Raw genomic sequence first — 20,434 nt, 5'->3', positions numbered from 1 at the left:
AGGCTGAGGCAGGGGAATCTCTTGAACCTGAGAGGCAGAAGTTGCCGTGAGCTAAGATTGTGCCACTGCCGTCCAGCCAGGATGATGGAGTGAGACTCCATCTCAAAAAAAAAAAAGCCAGGTACAGTGGCTCATGCCTATAATCTTAGCATTTTGGGAGGCCAAAGCAGGTGGATCATGAGGTCAATAGATCAAGACCATCCTGGCTAACCCAGTGAAACCCCATCTCTACCAAAAATACAAAAAATTAGCCGAATGTGGTAGCGTGTGCCTGTAGTCCCAGCTACTCAGGAGGCTGAGGCAGGAGAATCACTTGAACCTAGGAGGCAGAGATTGCAATGAGCTGAGATTGCGCCACTGCTCTCCAACCTGGGTGACAGAATGACACTCTGTCTCAAGAAGAAAAAAAGAAAAGAATGGAAATATTCATTTAAAAATTGGCCAGACACACAGTGACTCACGACTGTAATCCCAGCACTTTGGGAGGCTGAGGCAGGCAGATCACTTGAGCCCAGGAGTTTGAGACCAGCCTGGGCAATATGGGAAAACCCCATTTCTACAAAAAGTACAAAATTTTCCAGGTATGGTGGCGTACTCCTATTGTCCCAGCTACTCAGGATGCTGAGGCAGGAGGATGGCTTCAGCTGTTGGGTCAAGGCTACAATGAGCCATGGCTGAGCCAGTGCACTCCAGCCTGGGTGACAGAGTGAGACCCTGTCTTAATTTTTTTTTTTAAAGCCTCTGCTCACAGCCAGTGATGACAATAGTTCAGGGAGTTGCAGGAACTTGTCTAGAGGGTCACATAGGCAATATCTGTTGTCCGTGCGCCTTGACTGCAGGCCAGCAAGAGCCACTGACTGTTACCACCTGTTTCTGTAGCCCTTAGACCAAGGTCCCTTTAGTCCTGGGTTCCCTGGGCCTCTGCTCCACCCTTTTATCTGTCCAGGACTTTGCAGGGCAAGCCCTTGTCCTCTTGCCTTCCTCCAGGGCATCATTGCAGAAGAGAACAAGAACCTGCAGCCCCAGGGAGACGAGGACCCCGGGAAGTTCAAGGAGGCCGAGCTGAAGATGCGGAAGCAGTTTGGGATGCCTGAGGGAGAGAAGCTGGTGAATTACTACTCCTGCAGCTACTGGAAGGGCCGTGTGCCCCGGCAGGGCTGGCTCTACCTGACGGTCAACCACCTGTGTTTCTACTCCTTCCTGCTGGGGAAGGAAGGTGAGCCAGCCCCTCAGCGTGCCCCAGCCCCTCCATGCCCTCGGCCCCCAGATACTCCATCCCCACATAGCCACCAGAGGGATCTCCCTGAAACCCAAATGCCACCTTAGCAGCCCGGGGTGGGACTGCCCAGCCTTGGCCAGGTGTACACCTGCTCCCAGCTGACTTTTACCATGCCTACCACTTGCTATAGGGTTCTCCACATGGTGACTTCACATGCCTCCTGCCCTGCCCTCTTCTGCCAGGCTGGCATATTTGGGGCACACGTCTGCCCCGAATTCCTGGTGATTGCGTGTCATGCATTGCCTTGGGTGCATGCCACAGCCCTCACCTGCTGCAGGTCTCTTCCTGCAAACACCCCAGCCACAGGATGGGAGCCTGGTTCCCCAGCAGCTCCACAAAGAGCCCCCAGGGTCTTAGCCATCCCCAAGCCTACCAAGCCCTTCTCCCTCCTCACCTCCCTCAGCCCACAGACTCCCTGTGCCCTCTCCTGCATTTGCTGCTTACCGGTCACAACCAGGTGTCCAATCACCTCCTATCAGCTGGGGCCAGGTCCTGCTCTGTGTAGGCTGTGCTGTGCTGTGACTGTTCACACATCAGTGCACTCCCACTCAAGGGGGCTGCTGGGTGGGTCTCAGTGGTTCACATTCGTTCCTTTCACCTTCAGCCACTGGTGGGGCAGACACTGTGTATGGTTGGTCTGGAAGGCAGCGGACACCTCAGTGGCCTGGTCTCTCCATATGGAGGGTGTGACTCAGCCCACCAGGCCTGGGCACCCAGGGCACACAGGAAGTGCCCCCAGAGAGCAGTTCCCTGGGGTGGGTCTGGGGTACAGATGGGCATCTCACCCTGCCGGGCCCTAACACGCGGTGTGTCTGTCCCTGTGGACACAGTGAACCTCGTGGTACAGTGGGTGGACATAACACGTCTGGAGAAGAACGCCACCCTGCTCTTCCCTGAGAGCATCCACGTGGAGACCCGTGACCAGGAGCTCTTCTTCTCCATGTTCCTCAACATCGGCGAGACCTTCAAGCTCATGGAGCAGTTAGCCAACCTGGCCATGCGGCAGCTGCTGGACAGCGAGGGCTTCCTGGAGGACAAGGCCCTGCCTAGGCCCATCCGGCCACACAGGAACATCTCAGCCCTGAAGCGGTGCGTTGCCCTCTAGGGCTGGGGTAGGTTCATGTGAGCCAGGTTCACTGACTGTGGCTGGGACCTGCCTGGTCCAAGTGTGTAGACCTGGAGAAGGTATCCACGCTTCCCCGTCACGGGCTCCCCACTTGTGAGGGAAGTCAGGTTAACAGATCATTGCAGTACTGTGTGGAGAGGCAGCAGGAAAGAGTTGTGATGTCTTGAAGATAACACTAATGGGGAGGAGGTTCTTCCCATTTATTCCTCTTGGTCCTACGATGGAAAGAGGCGCTTACATCCCTAGGTATCAGACAAGGAAGCTGAGGCACAGAGAGGTTAAGTAACTTGCCTGAGGTCCCTCAGTGAGCAGTGGAGTCAGGATGTAGCCACCTCAGCCAGGGTACTCTGACACCCCGCCCCAGGAAGGCTTCAGTGAATCTGGGCTCAAGTGCACTGCCTCCATCCCACTGTGATTGACAGCTCTCCTGTATACCCCAAGACTCCTTCGCCAGAGGCCCCTCACAGCCATGGGGACCCCAGGGATCCTGGGTTTGATAAGGAAGCAGGCCTCTGGGTCTGAAGCCAGCCAGGAAGATGGGCCATTTGTGGGTCCGAGGTCCCTGCTGTCCTGTCCAGGGGATTGATAGATAGGAACACATCATAGCAGCTGGCCATCCCAGGCTTATGTTTGGGCTCCTAGGTTGTAGCTTAATGGGAAACTCAAGAGGCTGGCCAAGATCCCTGAGGTTCCCTGGGTCCCATAGCCAGCCTGAGCACAGCCAGCCAAATTCATACCCTTGTGTTCAGTGACCTCATTCCAGTCAGATCATTTCCTGCATTGCACCCACAGACCATGGTCTAGGCCCAAACTCTGGGGTCCACCTCCAGGACCAGAAAATTGTGCAAGCATGTCGCCCTTGGGATGCGAGTGGCAGGTTGGCTTGTGGGACCTTTTGGAAAGAACACAAGCAGAGATAGAACATGACTGTGCCTGGCACTGTTGGTGAGAGTGCAGTCAAGCCCTGGTCAGGCTGCTGTAACCCAGGGTAGGCAGGAGGCTCCCTTTGGAGCTGGGAGAGTTTGTATGGACAGAACCACTGAAGGGGTGAGGGCCTGGGCCAGACACCTGTCACAGCCATTAGATACACAGGTGTGCTTTTCTGTTAGCAGCTACATGCTTTAGTTTTAGCTCCACAGCTCCCTGTGGGGAGCTCCTCACCTAGATTTCAATTCCTCCCTATGGGGTTAGGCCTGTCCAAGGTGGAAGAGCTGCCCCAGGCCCCCCATCTGAGTGGGACCCAGTGCCAGCACTCTGGGCTCTGCCTGCCCTTCATTACTGAGGGATGGGTTGCACATTGCCAGGCCAGCATCTAGGTGTCCTTTTCAAAGCAGTCTCAGAACAGATGGCTGGCCACTTCACTGGTTATGTGACTGTTTCACCTTCTGCCTGGTCACTCAGTATGCATCTTTTATTGAACTCTAAGGTCCCTGAGCATGACTTGCTCAAGGGAGAACCTCAGGGATCCTGAATCTGATGTGGAAACTGAGGGCTGGGGAGGCCCCATTGCCTCCTTGAGAGTGTGCTGGTCCTGACTTTGTCCCCTTTCCTCCTGTCCTCCCACCTTGTTTCCCCAGAGACCTGGATGCCCGAGCCAAGAATGAATGCTACCGAGCCACGTTCCGGCTGCCCAGGGATGAGCAGCTGGACGGCCACACAGGCTGTACCCTGTGGACACCGTTTAACAAGCTGCACATCCCCGGCCAGATGTTCATCTCCAACAACTACATCTGCTTTGCCAGCAAGGAGGAAGATGCATGCCACCTCATCATACCCCTGAGGGAGGTCAGCATCCCCTGGTTGAGGGGCCAAGGCCTTTCCAGGCCCAAGGGATCCGTGGGCTCAGGGACCAGCCTATCCTGCTCTGCTGTGGCTCGCTGAGGGGCACCTGGGAAGAGGCCCCGGCCCAGGCAGTCACATGTCACTCAGTCATGGGACAGGTGGAGGGTGTAGGCTGAGTGAGCCCCTCCACAGTCACCTGCCCTGTGGGGGAGGCAGGCAACATGGTGGGGGCACACTCCTTGCCCTATCAGGTCACTTGCCTAGTGGAGACAGGGCCTCCCACGCATGAGTTTCTATCAGGCCTGCCTTCTGTGCCCTGCAGTTGAATTTTGGCAAAGCACTGCTCTGTGGCTGGGCTTAAAGGGCCATGTACCTATACCAGTCGCACATGTCACTTTCAGAGGCCACCTCACCAGTTCTCTCCGGACACACCACCTTGGCTGTGGCTCAGGCTCCAGCAGGCCATCAGAGGTCAGCCCTCCCCTATTGGGCAGGGTTGGCTCTCACTAGCTCCTTCTTGGGTTTCTTGGGCTTCCACAGTGACCCTGGTGGGAACAAGGCGATCTGTCCTGCACTGCAGTGAAGGGATGTGGACAGCAAGGACAAGGGCCCCCACCCAAACAGAAGGCATGAGACTGACTCAGGACAGGTCCAAAGGCCTCCTTTTCCTTGTGGCCAAGCAGGGCACTGACTTTAATTATAAGAAGCAAGTGAAGGCTGGGCATGGTGGCTCACACCTGTGATTCCAGCACTTTGAGAGGCCAAGGCTGGCTGATCACGACGAGGTCAGGAGTTCCAGACCAGCCTAGCCAACGTAGTGAAACCCCGTCTCTACTGAAAGTACAAAAATTAACTGGGCATGATGGCACACGCACCTGTAGTCCCAGCTGCTCCGGAGGCTGAGGGAGGAGAATCACTTGAACCCAGGAGCGGAGGTTGTGGTGAGCTGAGATTGCGCCACTGTACTCCAGCCTGGGCAACAGAGTGAGACTGTCTGAAAAAAAAAGATTCTTCCCTGGCATTTGCACAAAGCCCTCAAGTTGTAAGTGTGGCCGAGAATAGGTGTGGGAGAGTTGCTGCCTCAGTTTCCCCAAGGGAAGTCAGAGGGAAGGAACTCAGAAGAGCCATAGCTCCAAAAGCTCCAGTTTGAGAGGCTCAGGTGTGACCCAGACCTCATATTCTTTTAGCACCAGGGCCCTGTGGATCTGTTCTAGGCACTGTACTGACCTGGCCCCCAGGCCTAGGGGTCTTCCTGACACCTGAGGCGCCATTTGAATTTGTCCTGCCGGGCTCTTGACATCTGTGATGGTAGAGAGCCCTGGCTGAGCTTGGGGAGCAGGACTAGCCCACCCTGGAGGGCTGGGTGTGCTCTGGTGACGGGGCTCTGCACCTGGTAAAGGTGGAGGTAGCGTGCTCAGCCAGTGCTGACCCCTCAACACACCTGCTCCCCCACGTTCCAGCCTGCAGGCTCCTGAGCACGCAGTTCATTCTATGGGTCTAGTGGGCTCTTGAATTTCACTCCCAACCATGCCCTTCTAAGCTTCCCTCGGGAAGTGACCCCACTTCCACCCTTTGCCCAGGTAAAATCTATGTATCAGCCTAGATTCTGACCCCTTCCTCCTCCCTGTGTCCTCTACCTACAACATGTCCTGCCAGCTTGCCCCACAGAGCTCAGCCTTTCCTCTCCACCGCCACTAGCTAAGACACCATCATCTGCTTTAGACACTCCCTAACCACATTTAACCCCCGCCCCCCTCTTTTTTTGTTTTTGTTTTTGTTGTTTTTAAAGACAGGCTCTCACTCTTACCTAGGTGGGGGTGCAGTGGTGTGATCATGGCTCACTGCAGCATCGATCTCCTGGGCTTAAGTGATTCTCCCAACTTGACCTCCCAAGTAGCTGGGACAGCAGATGCACGCCACCACACCTAGCTGGTTTTTTTAACAGAGACAGGGGTTCACCATTTTGCCCAGGCTAGTCTCAAACTCCTGGATTGAAGTGATCCTCCCTCCTCAGCCTCCCAAAGTGCTGGGATTACACACGTGAGCCCCTGCACCTGGCCCAACACACTTAGCCCCTTTATGACGCATCCTCCTACAGCAGCCAGTGAAATTTAAAATGTCAAGTCAAAGCATGTTGCCACCCTGCTTAGAGTCCTCTAGTATCTTCTCCCACCTGCCTCCTGTGACCTGTGAGGCCTTCTTTGAGCCTCTGCCCCCTCTCAGACCTGTGCCCAGGCATACCCCATGTATGCACATGTCCACATGTATATGTTCACACACAGACATAAAAAGTACACATGCACACTCACCCTGCCCCCACTCATGCTGTCCTGGTTTCTCTGGCCTTCTCTTCCTCCCTTAGGCAGTCCCACCCCCCTCTGCAGGGTGACTGCTATGCCCCCTGCCAGCACTCACCTGGCTGGACCAGGCCTTAGCTCAGTGGCCGCCTCCCCATAGGTGTCCTCAGTGCAGAGCTCCCTGGGGCCACCCAGCCTGCCCTCTTGCCAGCACTCACCCCTGATGACTGTGCGCAGCTAGTATGTCCCTCGTCATCTCCCTGCCAGACCTTGGGCTCTGAAGAGGTGTCCACTGAAAGCCTGTCCTGTGCCCTCCATGCCTCAGAGGGGTTCAGAGCTGAGCTCCAGGACCCCTGCTGTCAAAAAGTGTTCCCTGGGAGCAAGTGCAGGGGACAGTCCTGCAAGCAAGGAACTGCTTGCCCTGCTTTAGTATAGCCTTCTGAGAGCCAGTAAAGGCCAGCAGCTCCCAGATGAAAGGAGGGACAGAATGAACATGCTGCTGGCCCATGAGCATGGGCTGAGCACTTTACATCATCATCCTCAGAACCGCCCTGCACGGCCAGTGTGCTTGCCCCCATTGACAGGAAAAATGGGACCTTAGAGGCTCAAGCAGCTTGCTCGAGGTTACATGCAGCAGGTTGCAGAGTCAGGCCACTCACTGCATTGTGCCCAGGAGAGGACAGCTGCAGGACAGTCTCTCATTCACAAACCATACCCAGCTGTAGGGCCTGAGATGCAGACACCGAAAAGAGTGTTTCTGCCTTCTCAGGTGACCATTGTCGAAAAAGCTGACAGCTCCAGCGTGTTGCCCAGCCCCCTGTCCATCAGCACCAAAAGCAAAATGACATTCCTGTTTGCCAACCTGAAAGACCGTGATTTCTTGGTTCAGAGGATCTCTGACTTCCTCCAGAAAACGCCATCCAAGCAGCCAGGTGGCATCGTCGGAAGCAGGAAAGCCAGTGTTGTGGACCCTAGCACAGAGGTGAGAAGCCCCTTGGGAGCAGCAGGGTCGAGTTGGGCCCAGGAAGAGCCAGGGCAGCCATCAGCCTCCCTGCTGCAGCCTGATCCCATGGTGTCTGCTGTGGGCCTTGGGCTGGGGGCTGATGTGTGACAGCTGGCAAGAGACCCCTAGCCCAGCCTCATGCTGCCCAGCAACATCACAGCCTCTCTGCACCCCCAGCCACACACCCCAGTACTCATTCCTGCTGGGCCCGTTGACAGGAACCTTCTCTGGCCGTCCTTTTTGCATTGCTGTACACTGAGAGCAAGGCCACACTGTGGAGGCTGTACACTTTGGCTTTGTTCTCATGGCCTTTCCTGCCAGGCTTTCAGTCTGAGGTTCTTGCCAGTAGAACTGTAATATCACTATTATACCAGCAAACTTAACAATAATTCCTTAATATCATCAAATACTGTATTCACATTTCCCCATGTGCAAGTGTACTTTTCACAGTTTTATTACTTCAACTGAGGCGCACAAAAGTCACACATGTCACTGTTGGTTGATAGGTCTCTTGTATCCCTTTAATCTATGGGCTTCTGCTCCACCTAGCTCCTCTTTTTCCTTCCGCAATATTTTGTTAAAGGAATTGGTCACTTGTGCCATGGAGTCTGTCATCCTCTGGTTTTGCTGATTGCATCTGCTGCAGGCATTTAGCAAGCTCCTATGTCCCCTGTTTGCTTTAAGTTGGTTGAGCAGTGAGACCCAGAGCCATGATCACATTCAGGCTCAGTTGATTTTTGTTCTGGCAGATCTGCCTGTGGGCAGGCTTGAGGTGCTGTGTACTTTCAGCAAGAGATGTCTGGCAACTGGCCACATCTCTGTGCCACCATCAGTCATTGAGAACATGCCTGGCCCCAGCAGCCAGCAGCATGCTCATTCCTTCCCTCCTTTCATCTGGGAGCTGAAATTCTCCCAAAGAGGGAAGCTGACCCCAGGCACAGTTCATAGAGAAAAAGCAGAATACATCTTTTACTCTTCCCTCTTACCAGTTGTCAAAATAATGATGAGTTGGTTTTCTAGTGTCTTCCACATGTGACCAGTAAGTTTTTTGGTTTACTTTTTATTGTAATTATGACTATATAGATTTAAGCAACTGGATATGTGTCTTTCCACTGGAATCACTATTCTTATTCTATTTGTGGCCTGAGGGGCTCATCTGGCATGGCCCTGAGAGTCCCTGGGCACAACACTCATCGTCTTTGAGTCCTTGCTTTCTGGTGTGACAAGGTGAATGTGCTGCTGCTGTCGTTGAGTCTGAATTTGCAAAAACATTTGTCCATTAGAAGAGTCCATATGCAAATCCACAGCTCCAGCTTCTCTGGAAAAGTCAGTGCCCAGCCCTACAGGCCCCATCCCCATTGGGCAGCAGGCATGGGAGCTGTGGCAGCATGTGTCCTCAGTGCTCTAGAACCCTGCGTGGTCCGGCCCAGGCAGGCCTTTACACCCCTATAATAGATGCTAAATAAATTACTACATAGATGAGTGGGTGGGAAGGAGTGGGTGGAATCAGTGTAGATTAGACAAATTAAGAAAGGTGTGGAGGAGGTTGGGCTTCATCTGGGATTTCAAGAAAGTGAAGTTGGATTGGGTGGAAGGGGCAGTGAGCAGCGTGGTCGAGCCTCCTCTGCCTCCATGAGGCCCCACACTTCCTGACGACTGAGTAAGCACCACTCATGGCCCCTCCCAGGCACTTGGCTTCGTGCATCCAAGCACATGTTATTGCATTCCTGTTAGGTGCCAGCTGTTATTCCAGGCCCCAGGAATAGAACAGTGAACATATTGGACACAGTGCATGTTCACTTAGAGCTAATATTCCAGTGAGGGAGACAGTAAGCAAATAAACTTACAATATATCAGGCAGCAGTAAGGGCTATGGGTAGAAATAAAGCAGGATGAGTGGATCAGGAGTGCCGGGGAAAGAAGGGCTCCGTTTTCTCTCTGATGCTCGTGGGCAGCCTCTCTGATCAGGCAGCACTGGAGGAGAAACTTGAAAGAAGCAGGGGAGCCAGCCATAGCATGCCTGGGGACGGGTGTTGGAGCAGAGAGCACAGGAAGCTCAGAGACAGGATTGGGTGTTGCACGGGCTCCTGGGATCAGGGCTTAGGTCACTGACCAGGTGTAGGAGATGAGACCAGAGAGGTGGCAGAAGGCCAAGTCACCAAAAGCCCTTAGGCCCTGTGAATGCTACAGCTTTGACTCTAAGTGAGATGGGAAGCCAGTGAAGAGTCATGACCAGAGGAGGGCACGACCTGTTTAAACATTAATGGGATAACTGTGGCCACCCACTTTGTCAATGGATTAGAGGTGCCCTGTCTAGCAGCCACGTGTGGCTGTGGAGCACTTGAAATCCGGCTGATCCCAATGGAAATGTGCTGTACGTATTCAATTTACATGGATTTTGGAGACTTAATATGAAAAGAAAAACAAAATATCTCCATCTTTTTTTTTTGAGACAGAGTTTTGCTCTTGTTGCCCAGGCTGTAGTGCAATGGCGCCATCTTGTTGCCCAGGCTGTAGTGCCATGGCACCATCACCGCAACCTCCACCTCTCGGGTTCAAGCAATCCTCCTGCCTCAGCCTCCTGAGTAGCTGGGATTACAAGCATGCGCCACCAAGCTCAGCTAATTTCATATTTTTAGTAGAGACAGTGTTTCTCAATGTTGGTCAGGCCGGTTTCGAACTCCCGATCTCAGGTGATCTGCTCGCCTCAGGCTCCCAAAATGCTGGGATTACAGATGTGAGCCAGTATGCCCAGCCTTTTTTTTTTTTTTTTTTTTTGAGACAGTGTTGCTCTGTCACCCAGGTTGGAGTGCAGTGGCACAGTTTTGGCTCACTGCAACCTCCACCTCCTGAGTTCAAGTGATTCTCCTGCCTCAGCTCCCAAGTAGCTGGGATTGTAGGTGTCTGCCACCACACTTGGCTAATTTCATACATTTTTAGTAGAGACGGGGTTTCACCGTGTTGACCAGGATGGTCTCGATCTCTTGACCTCGTGATCCACCCGCCTCGGCCTCCCAAACTAATTTCATATTTTTAGTAGAGTTGGATTTTCGCCATGTTGGCCAGTCTGGTCTCAATATCCTGACCTCGGGTGATCTGTCTGCCTCAGCCTCCCAAGGTGCTGGGATTACAGGCGTGAACCACCGGCCCAGCCACTCCATTGTTTAATTGATACCTGTTGAAATGCTAATATTTTGGATATATTGGATTAAGTCAAATGTATTATTAAAATTAATATCAGTAATTTAGGACTTTTTAATGTGGCTACTAGAAAATTTACAGTTACATTTGTGGCAGTCATCTCTCTTGGGCAGTGCTGGACTAGCACATAGCAAGAATAGAAGCAAAGAGGCTGGCTGAAGGCCATCACAGTAGCAGGGGCACAAGATGACAGAGTCCAGCATCAAGGATGGGAGCAGTGCAGGTGGTAAGAAGTGGTCAGATTCAGGAGGTATATATTATTGTGGTAAAATACACGTAACAAAATTTACCATTATACATTTCACATTGTTAGGCCATCACCACCATCCATCCACAGAACTTTTTCAATTTTGCAAAACTGAAACTCCGAACCTATTAAACAGTAGCTCCTCAGTCCCCACTCTCCCAGCCCCTGGCAACCACCATTCTACCTTTAGACTCTTTGAATTTAACTCTTCTAAGTAATGCACATAAGTGGAATCATAGAGTATTTTCCCTTTTGTGCCTGGCTTATTTCATTTAGCACAATGTCCTCCAGGTTCATCCCTGTTGTAGCATGCTCAGGATTTCTTTTTTAAGGCTGAATCATACTCCATTGTATGGATAAGCCACATTTTGTTCATCTATTGAAACTTGGATTGCTTCCACCTCATGGCTATTATGAGTGATGCTGCTGTGAACATGGGTGTACAGATGTCTGTTTGAATCTTTGCTTTCAGTTCTTTTTTTTTTTTTTTTGAGACGGAGTTTTACTCATGTTACCCAGGCTGGAGTGCAATGGTGCGATCTCGGCTCACCACAACCTCCACCTCCTGGGTTCAGGCAATTCTCCTGCCTCAGCCTCCTGAAGCTGGGATTACAGGCACGCACCACCATGCCCAGCTAATTTTTTGTATTTTTAGTAGAGACGGGGTTTCACCATGTTGACCAGGATGGTCTCGATCTCTTGACCTCGTGATCCACCCGCCTCGGCCTCCCAAAGTGCTGGGATTACAGGCTTGAGCCACCGCGTCCGGCTGCTTTCAGTTCTGCTGGGGACATACCCTGGAGTAGAATTGCTGGATTGTATAGCAATTCTGTTTTTAATAGAAGGAACCTCCGTGCTATGCTCTGTGTACCAACTGTGCACCACAGTTGGGGGCCAGACCACCAACTGTGGCATGACTCCATGCAGACAGAGCCAGTAGCTGTGCTCAGGGAATGATAGGAAGGAAAAAGGGCTCTAATAGTCATAAGAGCCAGGGAATCCAGAAGTCACCAAAATACCCCTCACAGGAGACTACTCAGCAAATGGAAACCTCAGCAAGTGAATCTGAGAGACAGCCAGTGAAACTGGGAGCAGATTTCTCAGGCTCTAGTTTATAGAAGAGGATTTTTTATTAATGGAAACACAAAATCCTGCTTTATTTCTACCCACAGCCTTATTGCTGCCTGACATATTGTATGGCTGAGGAAAGATCAAGAATATGAGGGAAGCCCATGCCCTTGACAAAAACTTCTCTTCCAAAAGAAAAGAGCCCACCCCAAGAAAAAAAAAGGACTGGGATTGAACGAGCAGGAACACTTGGGGTAAAGGAGAAAGAAGCTTCAGATACAAGAGGTGGCCAATCCCAGAAAGCATAGGAGAGAGGACTACACAGATAGACCACAGCAGGGGAAGGGCCCCTCAAGCTGTGGAGTTCAGAAAGCTACTCTGACCCACAACTGCCCATACGTAGAACATCCTGCTGAAAGAACAGGAAAAGATGCTCATCACACCCTGTACAAAGATACTGCAGGGGTGAAAATAACCAGATAACTTCCACAGATAACAAAAGCATACCAGAAAAACATTCCTCCAGGCAGATGAAAGCTGTGTCCTAATGCTTCAAAGTCACCTCACGGGAATTAGAAAAACTATGGAAACTACTGAAGAATGGGGCTGGGCGCAGTGGCTCATGCCTGTAATCCCAGCACTTTGGGAGACTGAAGCAGATGGATCATGAGGTCAGGAGTTTGAGACCAGCCTGTCCAACATAGTGAAATCCTGTCTCTATTAAACATGCAAAAAATTAACTGGGTATGGTGGGTGGGTGCCTATAATCCCAGCTACTTAGCAGGCAGAGGCAGGAGAATCACTTGAACCCGGGAGGTGGAAGCTGCAGCAAGCTGAGATCCCACCACTGCACACCAGCCGGGGAGATAGTGCAAGACTCCATCTCAAAAAAAAAAAAAAAAGAAACTACTAAAAAATCGTATAAATTTAAAATGTTTAGAAAGCTCAGGTTAAAAGTGACTAGTCAGAAGAATTCTTGACGTGACTCAGGAGGAAATAGGAAAAAACTCATAGATATTTCTGAAATGAAAATCTGGAACACAAGAATGAAAATACATTAAATAAGGAAAAGAGAGGAGAACAATGGAGTCATAGGAGACTCAAACAAATAGAGAAGAAATTGTGCCGGGTGCAGTGGCTCAAGCCTGTAATCCCAGCACTTTGGGAGGCCAAGGCGGGTGGATCACGAGGTCAAGAGATCGAGACCATCCTGGTCAACATGGTGAAACCCTGTCTCTACTAAAAATACAAAACATTAGCTGGGCATGGTGGCGCATACCTGTAATCCCAGCTACTCAGGAGGTTGAGGCAGGAGAATTGCCTGAACCCAGGAGGCGGAGGTTGCAGTGAGCCGAGATCGCGCCATTGCACTCCAGCCTGGGTAACGAGTGAAACTCCGTCTCAAAAAAAAAAAAAAAAATTGTCCAGAGAAGGGATAAAGAAGTCAGGCTTGGTCCGGGTGTGGTGGCTCACACCTGTAATCCCAACACTTTGGGAAGCCAAGGTGGATGGATCACGAGGTCAGGAGATTGAGACCACCCTGGCCAACACAGTGAAACCCTGTCTCTACTAAATATACAAAAAATTAGCTGGGTGTGGTGACATGCACCTGTAATCCCAGCTACTCGAGAAGCTAAGGTAGGAGAATTGCTTGAACCCGGGAGGTGGAGATTGCAGTGAGCCAAGATTGTGCGTCTGCACTCCAGGCTGGGAACAGAGTGAGACTCTGTCTCAAAAAAAAAAAAAAAAGGTCAGGCAAAGAAAATCCAACTTACATATAATTGTAGTGCTACCTCATACCCTTCCCAGAAAAAAGCAGCAGAATAACAGATAATAGAAACTCTGATTCAGGAAAACTTATAAAGTAAGTTTGAACTTGTATAGTGGAAGGGTACATTGAATGTCTGGAAAAATCAACACAGAATACTCAATACTGACATATAATCTCATAACGCTATTAGATTTTAAAGATTAAAAAGTTATTCCATGCAGGGTGCAGTGGCTCACACCTGTAATCCCAGCACTTTGGGAGGCCAAAGCAAGCAGATCACTTGAGGCCAGAAGTTCAAAACCAGCCCGGCCAACATGGCAAAACCCTGTCTCTACTAAAAGCACAAAAATTATCTGGGCTTGGTGGCACATGCCTGGAATCCCAGCTGCTCAGGAGGCTGAGGCACAAGAATCCCTTGAACCCAGGAGGTGGGAGACAGAGGTTGCAGTGAGCCAAGACCCTGAAAGATTCTTTCTCAGAGATGTCTGGAGTGCAGTGGCACAATCTCAGCTCATTGCAACCTCTGTAGTCTGCACTGCAATCTCATGCCTCAGCCTCCCAAGTAGCAGGGACTACATGCATGTGCCACCATGACTGGCTAATTTTTGTATTTTTAGTAGAGACGAGGTTAAGGTTTCACCATGTTGGCTAGGCTCATCTCGAATTCCTGACCTCAGGTCATCTACCCGCCTCAGCTTCCCAAAGTGCTGAGATTATACAGAGAAATGTTTTTAAGATATACAATAAAAGAAGCCGTGACCCAAGGATTTTATACCCAGCTAACCTAACCTTCAGGTATAAAGACCACAAGCTGTAAAGACCATGCAGAGAAGTTCAGGGGCTCTATCAGCCTCTGTGGAGTCTGCTGGAGAACAGACTCCAGATAACCAAAGAGCAACGGAAGCAGCTTGGGCATAAGGACTGGTGGGAGCATTGGATATATTTAGCTGTGGAATTAAGGTTAGCTAGAATAGAGGTGACAGTATTTATATTATAAAATTATAATTTTATTTATATTATAAAATTGTATATTATAAAATTTATATTATCTGATGATGGAGACAGTACAATCAAAACATGAGATTAGGAAGGTATATAAGGCTAGGCATGGTGGCTCACGCCTATAATTCCAACACTTCGGGGCTGAGGTGGGTGGGTCACCTGAGGTCAAAAGTTCAAGACCAGCCTGTTCAATATGGTGAAATCTCGTCTCTACTAAAAATACAAAAATTAACCAGGCGTGGTAGCACACACCTGTAATCCCAGCTACTTGGGAGGCTGAGGCAGGAGAATTGCCTGAGCCCAGGAGGCGGAGGTTGCAGTAAGCTGAGATCATGCCACTACACTCCAGCCTGGGTGACAGAGCAAGACTCCATCTCAATTAAAAAAAAAAAGAAGGCATATGGAAAGTAGCATAAGCTCACTGATTGCCTTATTAATTAAAAGTATATTCTTTTGATTAGATGTTGGCAGAGAGCGAGGAAAGTGGAAGAAAAGGCCTACTAATTTTAATATTGCTTGTAGTAGGGAATTGACATCTTGAAAAAAGGACTAAGGAAACTATAATAATATTAGCATAAAGGTATTGTAGTATAAATATACGCTTTCTAACACAGAGAAAAAAAACCTGAAAGGCGGAAAGAACATAGTGAGGTTAGGCAACTCTTTCAAGAAATGTTGTATAAAGGTCAGCAGAGAATAACAGGTAACTTTTGGGAGGGCTAGAATTTTAATTGAAGTATAACATATATACCCAAAAGTGTACATACAGTGTACAACTGGATGAATCTTAGCAGAGTGAACATAATATTTGAACAACACCCAGCCGAAGTGGGGGTGAGATTTAGGGGAATAATAGTGCAATCCTGCTGGGTGCTGTGGCTCACGCCTGTAATCCCAGCACTTTGGGAGGCCAAAGCAGGTGGATTGCTTGAGGTCAGGAGTTCAAGACCAGCCTGGCCAACATGGTGAAACCCCATCTCTACTAAAAAAAATTAGCCAGGTATGGTGGCACACACCTGTAGTCCTCACTGCTTGGGAGGCTGAGGCAGGAAAATCACTTGAACCCAGGAGGTGGAGGTTGCAGTGAGCCGAGATTGTACCACTGCACTCCAACCTGAGTGACAGAGTGAGACTACATCTGAAAAAAAAAAAAAAAAAAAAAGAAGTGCAATCCTGTGCTGGAGAGTGACTCTTGCGGGGAAGGCAGGGGATGGTGTCCAGCTGCAGGTAGGTGGTTGGGCAGGAGGGCACCCGTGAAGGGCTCAGATTGTTCTCAGTTAAACGGGAAGAAGTGTGGTTCAGTGGGACGCAAGGATGGCAAGGTGGTTTTGGAGGTTTCTGTGAGATGGTTACCTTGGGAAAGAAGGGAGGACTGAACTAGGAAGGATCCCAGGCAGCTCTGATCATCCACCTGAGGCCAGTGAGCCCAACCTAAGGTGGGAGCCAAGGCAAGCTTCTGCAGAAAGCAGCCTTGCCCCCAAGCTCCGTGCTGTGCTCGCCGCCTCACTGGGCACACACATCTGCTACACAGCACATATCCAGCATTCTGGCTCCTTCCCTGGCACTGAGATTTGTGATCCTCCAAGGTGTCTCACAGCCTGTGAGTCCATTTGTGTCCTGGTCCATCCCTCTGGGGGAGCTCAAGTGGGAAGCAGGATCTCCAGGCAGGCAGTCAGTCTGCCCACTGGATTCAGGCAGCTTGTCGTAAACATTTGTTTAAGTAGACCCAAAATCCATTTCTGTAATATTATGGGGACAAGAGGGGTGGACTGTAGGTGTGAACCTAGCAGAGTTCTCTTTTCATGTATATATATTAACAACTTTATTGAGGCAAAATTGGCATAGAATATACTACATATTTAAGGAGAACAATTTGGTATGTCTTAACATGTATACACTCATGAAGCCATCACCACAGTCAAGATGAGGATTCTCTCAAAAAACAGAATGTGAAGTGTTTTAGGAGGGCGCCCAGCACCCTGGCCGCTGCCCCGGCCCTTGGTGGAGTGAGACCATGGCCATGGGACCAGAGTCAGCAGGCGGGTGTGAGGGGTAGAGAGCCCAGCCCAGGCCGGAGCCCACCATGGGGAGGTGACCACCTGCAGAGCCAAGAAGCCCAGACAATCAGCTGGCTCTGGTCAAGCTGGGCTGTCCCCCAGTGGACTCTGCTTTCTGCCAAGACAGCGTCACTCTCAGGCCTGTGTGGCACCATGATGGCAGCAGCGGGCCTTGCATGCTCCTTGGATTATCCCAACACTCCTGCAGAAGGGCCACTTATTTCCTTGGTGGCAACTGGGTGATGAAGTCACCCCAGACCCACCCCCAGCCCAGACCACAGGCCATCGCCCCAGCCCTCTGTTCAGCCCAGGAAGCATAGGCCCACAAGTGGACAGGGATATGTCTCCACATTAAGATAGGGCTTCTCCTGGCCTTCACACTGATCTCCCTTGGACAGGGCCCCACAGGGTGAGCCCAAAACCCGTTCCCTGAGACTGACTCACTGGGGAAGGTGGATTTGGTTATTGAGGATTCCATGTCCAGCAGCTAAAGAGGAGCTGAGGGCTGAACTGCAGCCACAGCCTCCTGCCCAGCCAGACAGGCTCTTCTCCATGCACCTTTTGCCCCCATGGCCCTTCCTACACTGGGCCCTGGTCCAGCTCTGGATGGACAGGTGCACCAGAGGCTGCCTGGCAGTGCAGTTGTTAGGACATCCCCTTCCCTGTTTTATTTTCCAGTCTTCCCCGTCTCCTCAGGAGGTGTCAGAGCAGCCCACCAGCCTAGCCTCTCCCCTCAACAGCCACCAGAGCTTCTGTGTCCAAGAGGTGCCGACTGCGTCCCAGGGCCTACTCAAGCTCTTCCAGAAAAACTCGCCCGTGGAGGACCTTGGAGCCAAGGGGGTGAGCCCTGAGCGCCAGCACTCCAGTCCCTGTCTAGAGCTGAGCCCTCAGGAGGGAGGCTGGAGCAAGTCCTGGGCCTGTGCCGTCACTCAGGGCCCTGGGCTCACCACTGTGCAGTGCCCACCCAGGCTGTTCCCCAGCAGCGTGGGATGGAGCAGGCACTCTCTGGGTGGGGGCTCCCCTGACGTGCTGAGTGGTGCTGTTTGCTATGGGCTGTAGGCCCCTGAGGAGCTGGTCTCCTGAGCCTTGGGAAGTGTGGCTCAGCGTGGGCTGGTCTTTCCCTGGGAATCGTGAGGGAGGCTGCACTTGCTCACCAGCACTGTCTGGAGTGTTCACGAGGCTTTCGGCATGGCCTAGGGCTTGGCACTCAGATGTGCTTTGGCCCCCAGGCTCCCTGATGTGCTTTTCCCTTAGGCTAAGGAGAAGATGAAAGAGGAATCATGGCATATCCACTTCTTCGAGTATGGGCGCGGTGTGTGCATGTACCGCACAGCCAAGACACGGGCACTGGTCCTGAAGGGCATCCCTGAGAGCCTCCGGGGAGAGCTGTGGCTCCTCTTCTCTGGTGAGTGGAATGCGCCTCCCCACCTCCCACCTCAGCTCAGCCAGTCGCAGTCTCCAAGCTCTCCCCGTGTAAGCTTGTCTGGTCCTTAGCTGGCCTGGAGTTGGCCAGGCAGGAGCTCCCAGCTCTTTCACACAGCTGGGAGCCGGGCTCTGGGCTGTGGGCAGGGACCCAACCAGGAGGAACATCCTGAGGGACAGAGGCTGGGAGCTGGGCACTCTGCTGGCCAGCTGGTGCCCTCCCGCTCACAGTGAGAAGGAAACAGACCTCTAGAGATCTCCTTTCCTTGGGACAGACTGACAACATTCACACCCATGGCCGCTGGAGGAGGAAAGTCAGCCACTTGAACTTTCAGGTGGAGCAACCTCCCCAGGAGCACAAGGGAAACCTTGCCTCGCAGCTTGTGCTTGACCCCAAGTCCCACCTCTCCTCTGTGGGGCACTGGTGTCTCCAACCTGCCCTGTTACTGCCCCTAAAGTACCAGAAGGAAGGAGACAGCTGGCACCCATGTCTCACCAGGGGCCTGGAATGAGATGGAGACTCACCCTGGCTACTACACTGAGCTGGTGGAGAAGTCCACTGGGAAGTACAGCCTGGCCACGGAGGAGATCGAGCGAGACCTACATCGCTCCATGCCTGAGCACCCTGCCTTCCAGAACGAGCTCGGGATTGCCGCCCTCCGGCGGGTGCTAACTGCATATGCCTTCCGAAACCCCACCATCGGCTACTGCCAGGTAAGGGGCCTGGCAAGGGCCCAGAGACAGCATCTGCCACCAGAGGCTCATAGGAGCAGGTCCCTGCAGTCTCAGGCCTGTGCGGTGACCCTGCCTCATGTCTCAAGGAAGGAACCCAGCTGCAGAAAAAATTAGAATTTAAAAACAGTATTAATTGCTCAACTCATCCGCATTCCATGTAGAAGTTGTCTTCTTTGTACTCTGGTCTGAGTCCTGGCAGCATTTGATTGTTTTATGTGTTTGGTAAAATAAGAATACATAATATAAAATGTTGCATCTTCACCATTTTTAAGCATACAGCTCAGTGCTTTAAGCACATTCACACTGTTGTGCAACCATCACTGCCATCTACCTCCAGACCTCTTTTCATCTTGTAGAACCAAAGCTCTGTGCCCATTAAACATGCCCCAACCACCATTAGCAACCACTGTTCTACTTTACATTGCTATAAATTTGACGACTGTAAGTGTGTCATATAAGTGAAATAATACAGTATTTGCCTTTCCGTGTCTGCGTTATTTCACTTAATGTGATATCTTCAAGGGTCATCCATGTCATATGAATGTGTCAGAATTTCCTTTCTTTCTAAGGCTGAATCATATGCTATTGTATGTATAGAACACATTTTCTTTTCCTTTTTTTTTTTTTTTGAGATGGAGTTTCGCTCTTGTTACCCAGGCTGGAGTGCAATGGTGCAATCTCGGCTCACTGCAACCTCCACCTCCTGGGTTCAGACAATTCTCCTGCCTCAGCCTCCTGAGTAGCTGGGATTACAGGCACACACCACCATGCCCAGCTAATTTTTTGTATTTTTAGTAGAGACGGGGTTTCACCATGTTGACCAGGATGGTCTCGATCTCTTGACCTCGTGATCCACCCGCCTTGGCCTTCCAAAGTGCTGGGATTACAGGCTTGAGCCACCGCGCCCGGCCTTCTTTTCCTTTTTTTTGAGATGGAATCTCACTCTTGTTGCCCGGGCTGGAGAGCAATGGTGCAATCTTGGCTCACTGCAACCTCCACCTCCTGGGTTCAAGTGATTCTCCTGCCTCAGCCTCCCGAATAGCTAGGATTATAGGCATGTGCTACCACGCCTGGCTAATGTTTTCTATTTTTAGTAGAGATGGGATTTCGCCATGTTAGCCAGGCTGGTCTTGAACTCCTGACCTTAGGTGATCCGCCTCGCCTCCCAAAGTGCTGGGATTACTGGCATGAGCCACCGTGCCTGGCTAGTATTTCTATTTTTAATCTATTTTATTTATTTAATTTTTTAGAGACGAGGTCTTGCTATGTTATCCAGGCTGGTGTCAAGCTCCTGGGACCAAGGGATCCTCCTGCCTTAGCCTCCCAAGTAGCTGGGACTATAGGCATGTGCCACCACACCCAGCTAATTTTTTTTTTTTTTTTTAAGAGATGGGGTCTCAGTCTTGTCCAGGCTGGCCTCAAACTCCTAGGCTCAAGTGATCTT

General features: G+C 51.2%; 1 protein-coding gene across 6 annotated transcripts in view; it reads left to right on the top strand.

The window, feature by feature from the left end:
• The window catches only part of TBC1D9B (TBC1 domain family member 9B), a 51,622-nt gene that overhangs the window by 15,874 nt on the left and 15,314 nt on the right, over positions 1–20,434 (top strand). For 5 of the 6 annotated variants that reach the window (XM_032270208.1, XM_032270207.1, XM_032270210.1 and 2 more), the window contains exons 4-10: positions 988–1,216; positions 2,110–2,368; positions 3,983–4,190; positions 7,254–7,466; positions 17,512–17,673; positions 18,088–18,238; positions 18,755–18,969. In XM_032270208.1, coding sequence (XP_032126099.1) covers positions 988–1,216; positions 2,110–2,368; positions 3,983–4,190; positions 7,254–7,466; positions 17,512–17,673; positions 18,088–18,238; positions 18,755–18,969 — 1,437 coding nt within the window. The remainder of the gene's footprint in view (positions 1–987; positions 1,217–2,109; positions 2,369–3,982; positions 4,191–7,253; positions 7,467–17,511; positions 17,674–18,087; positions 18,239–18,754; positions 18,970–20,434) is intronic. The other variant, XM_032270211.1, reaches the window with a different exon arrangement.

Source organism: Sapajus apella, unplaced genomic scaffold, assembly GCF_009761245.1.
Source record: "Sapajus apella isolate SASKATOON/1434 unplaced genomic scaffold, GSC_monkey_1.0 scaffold206, whole genome shotgun sequence".
Lineage (NCBI taxonomy): Eukaryota > Metazoa > Chordata > Mammalia > Primates > Cebidae > Sapajus > Sapajus apella.
Note: the sequence above shows the minus strand (reverse complement) of the source record. Positions and strands in the feature narration are given on the sequence as shown.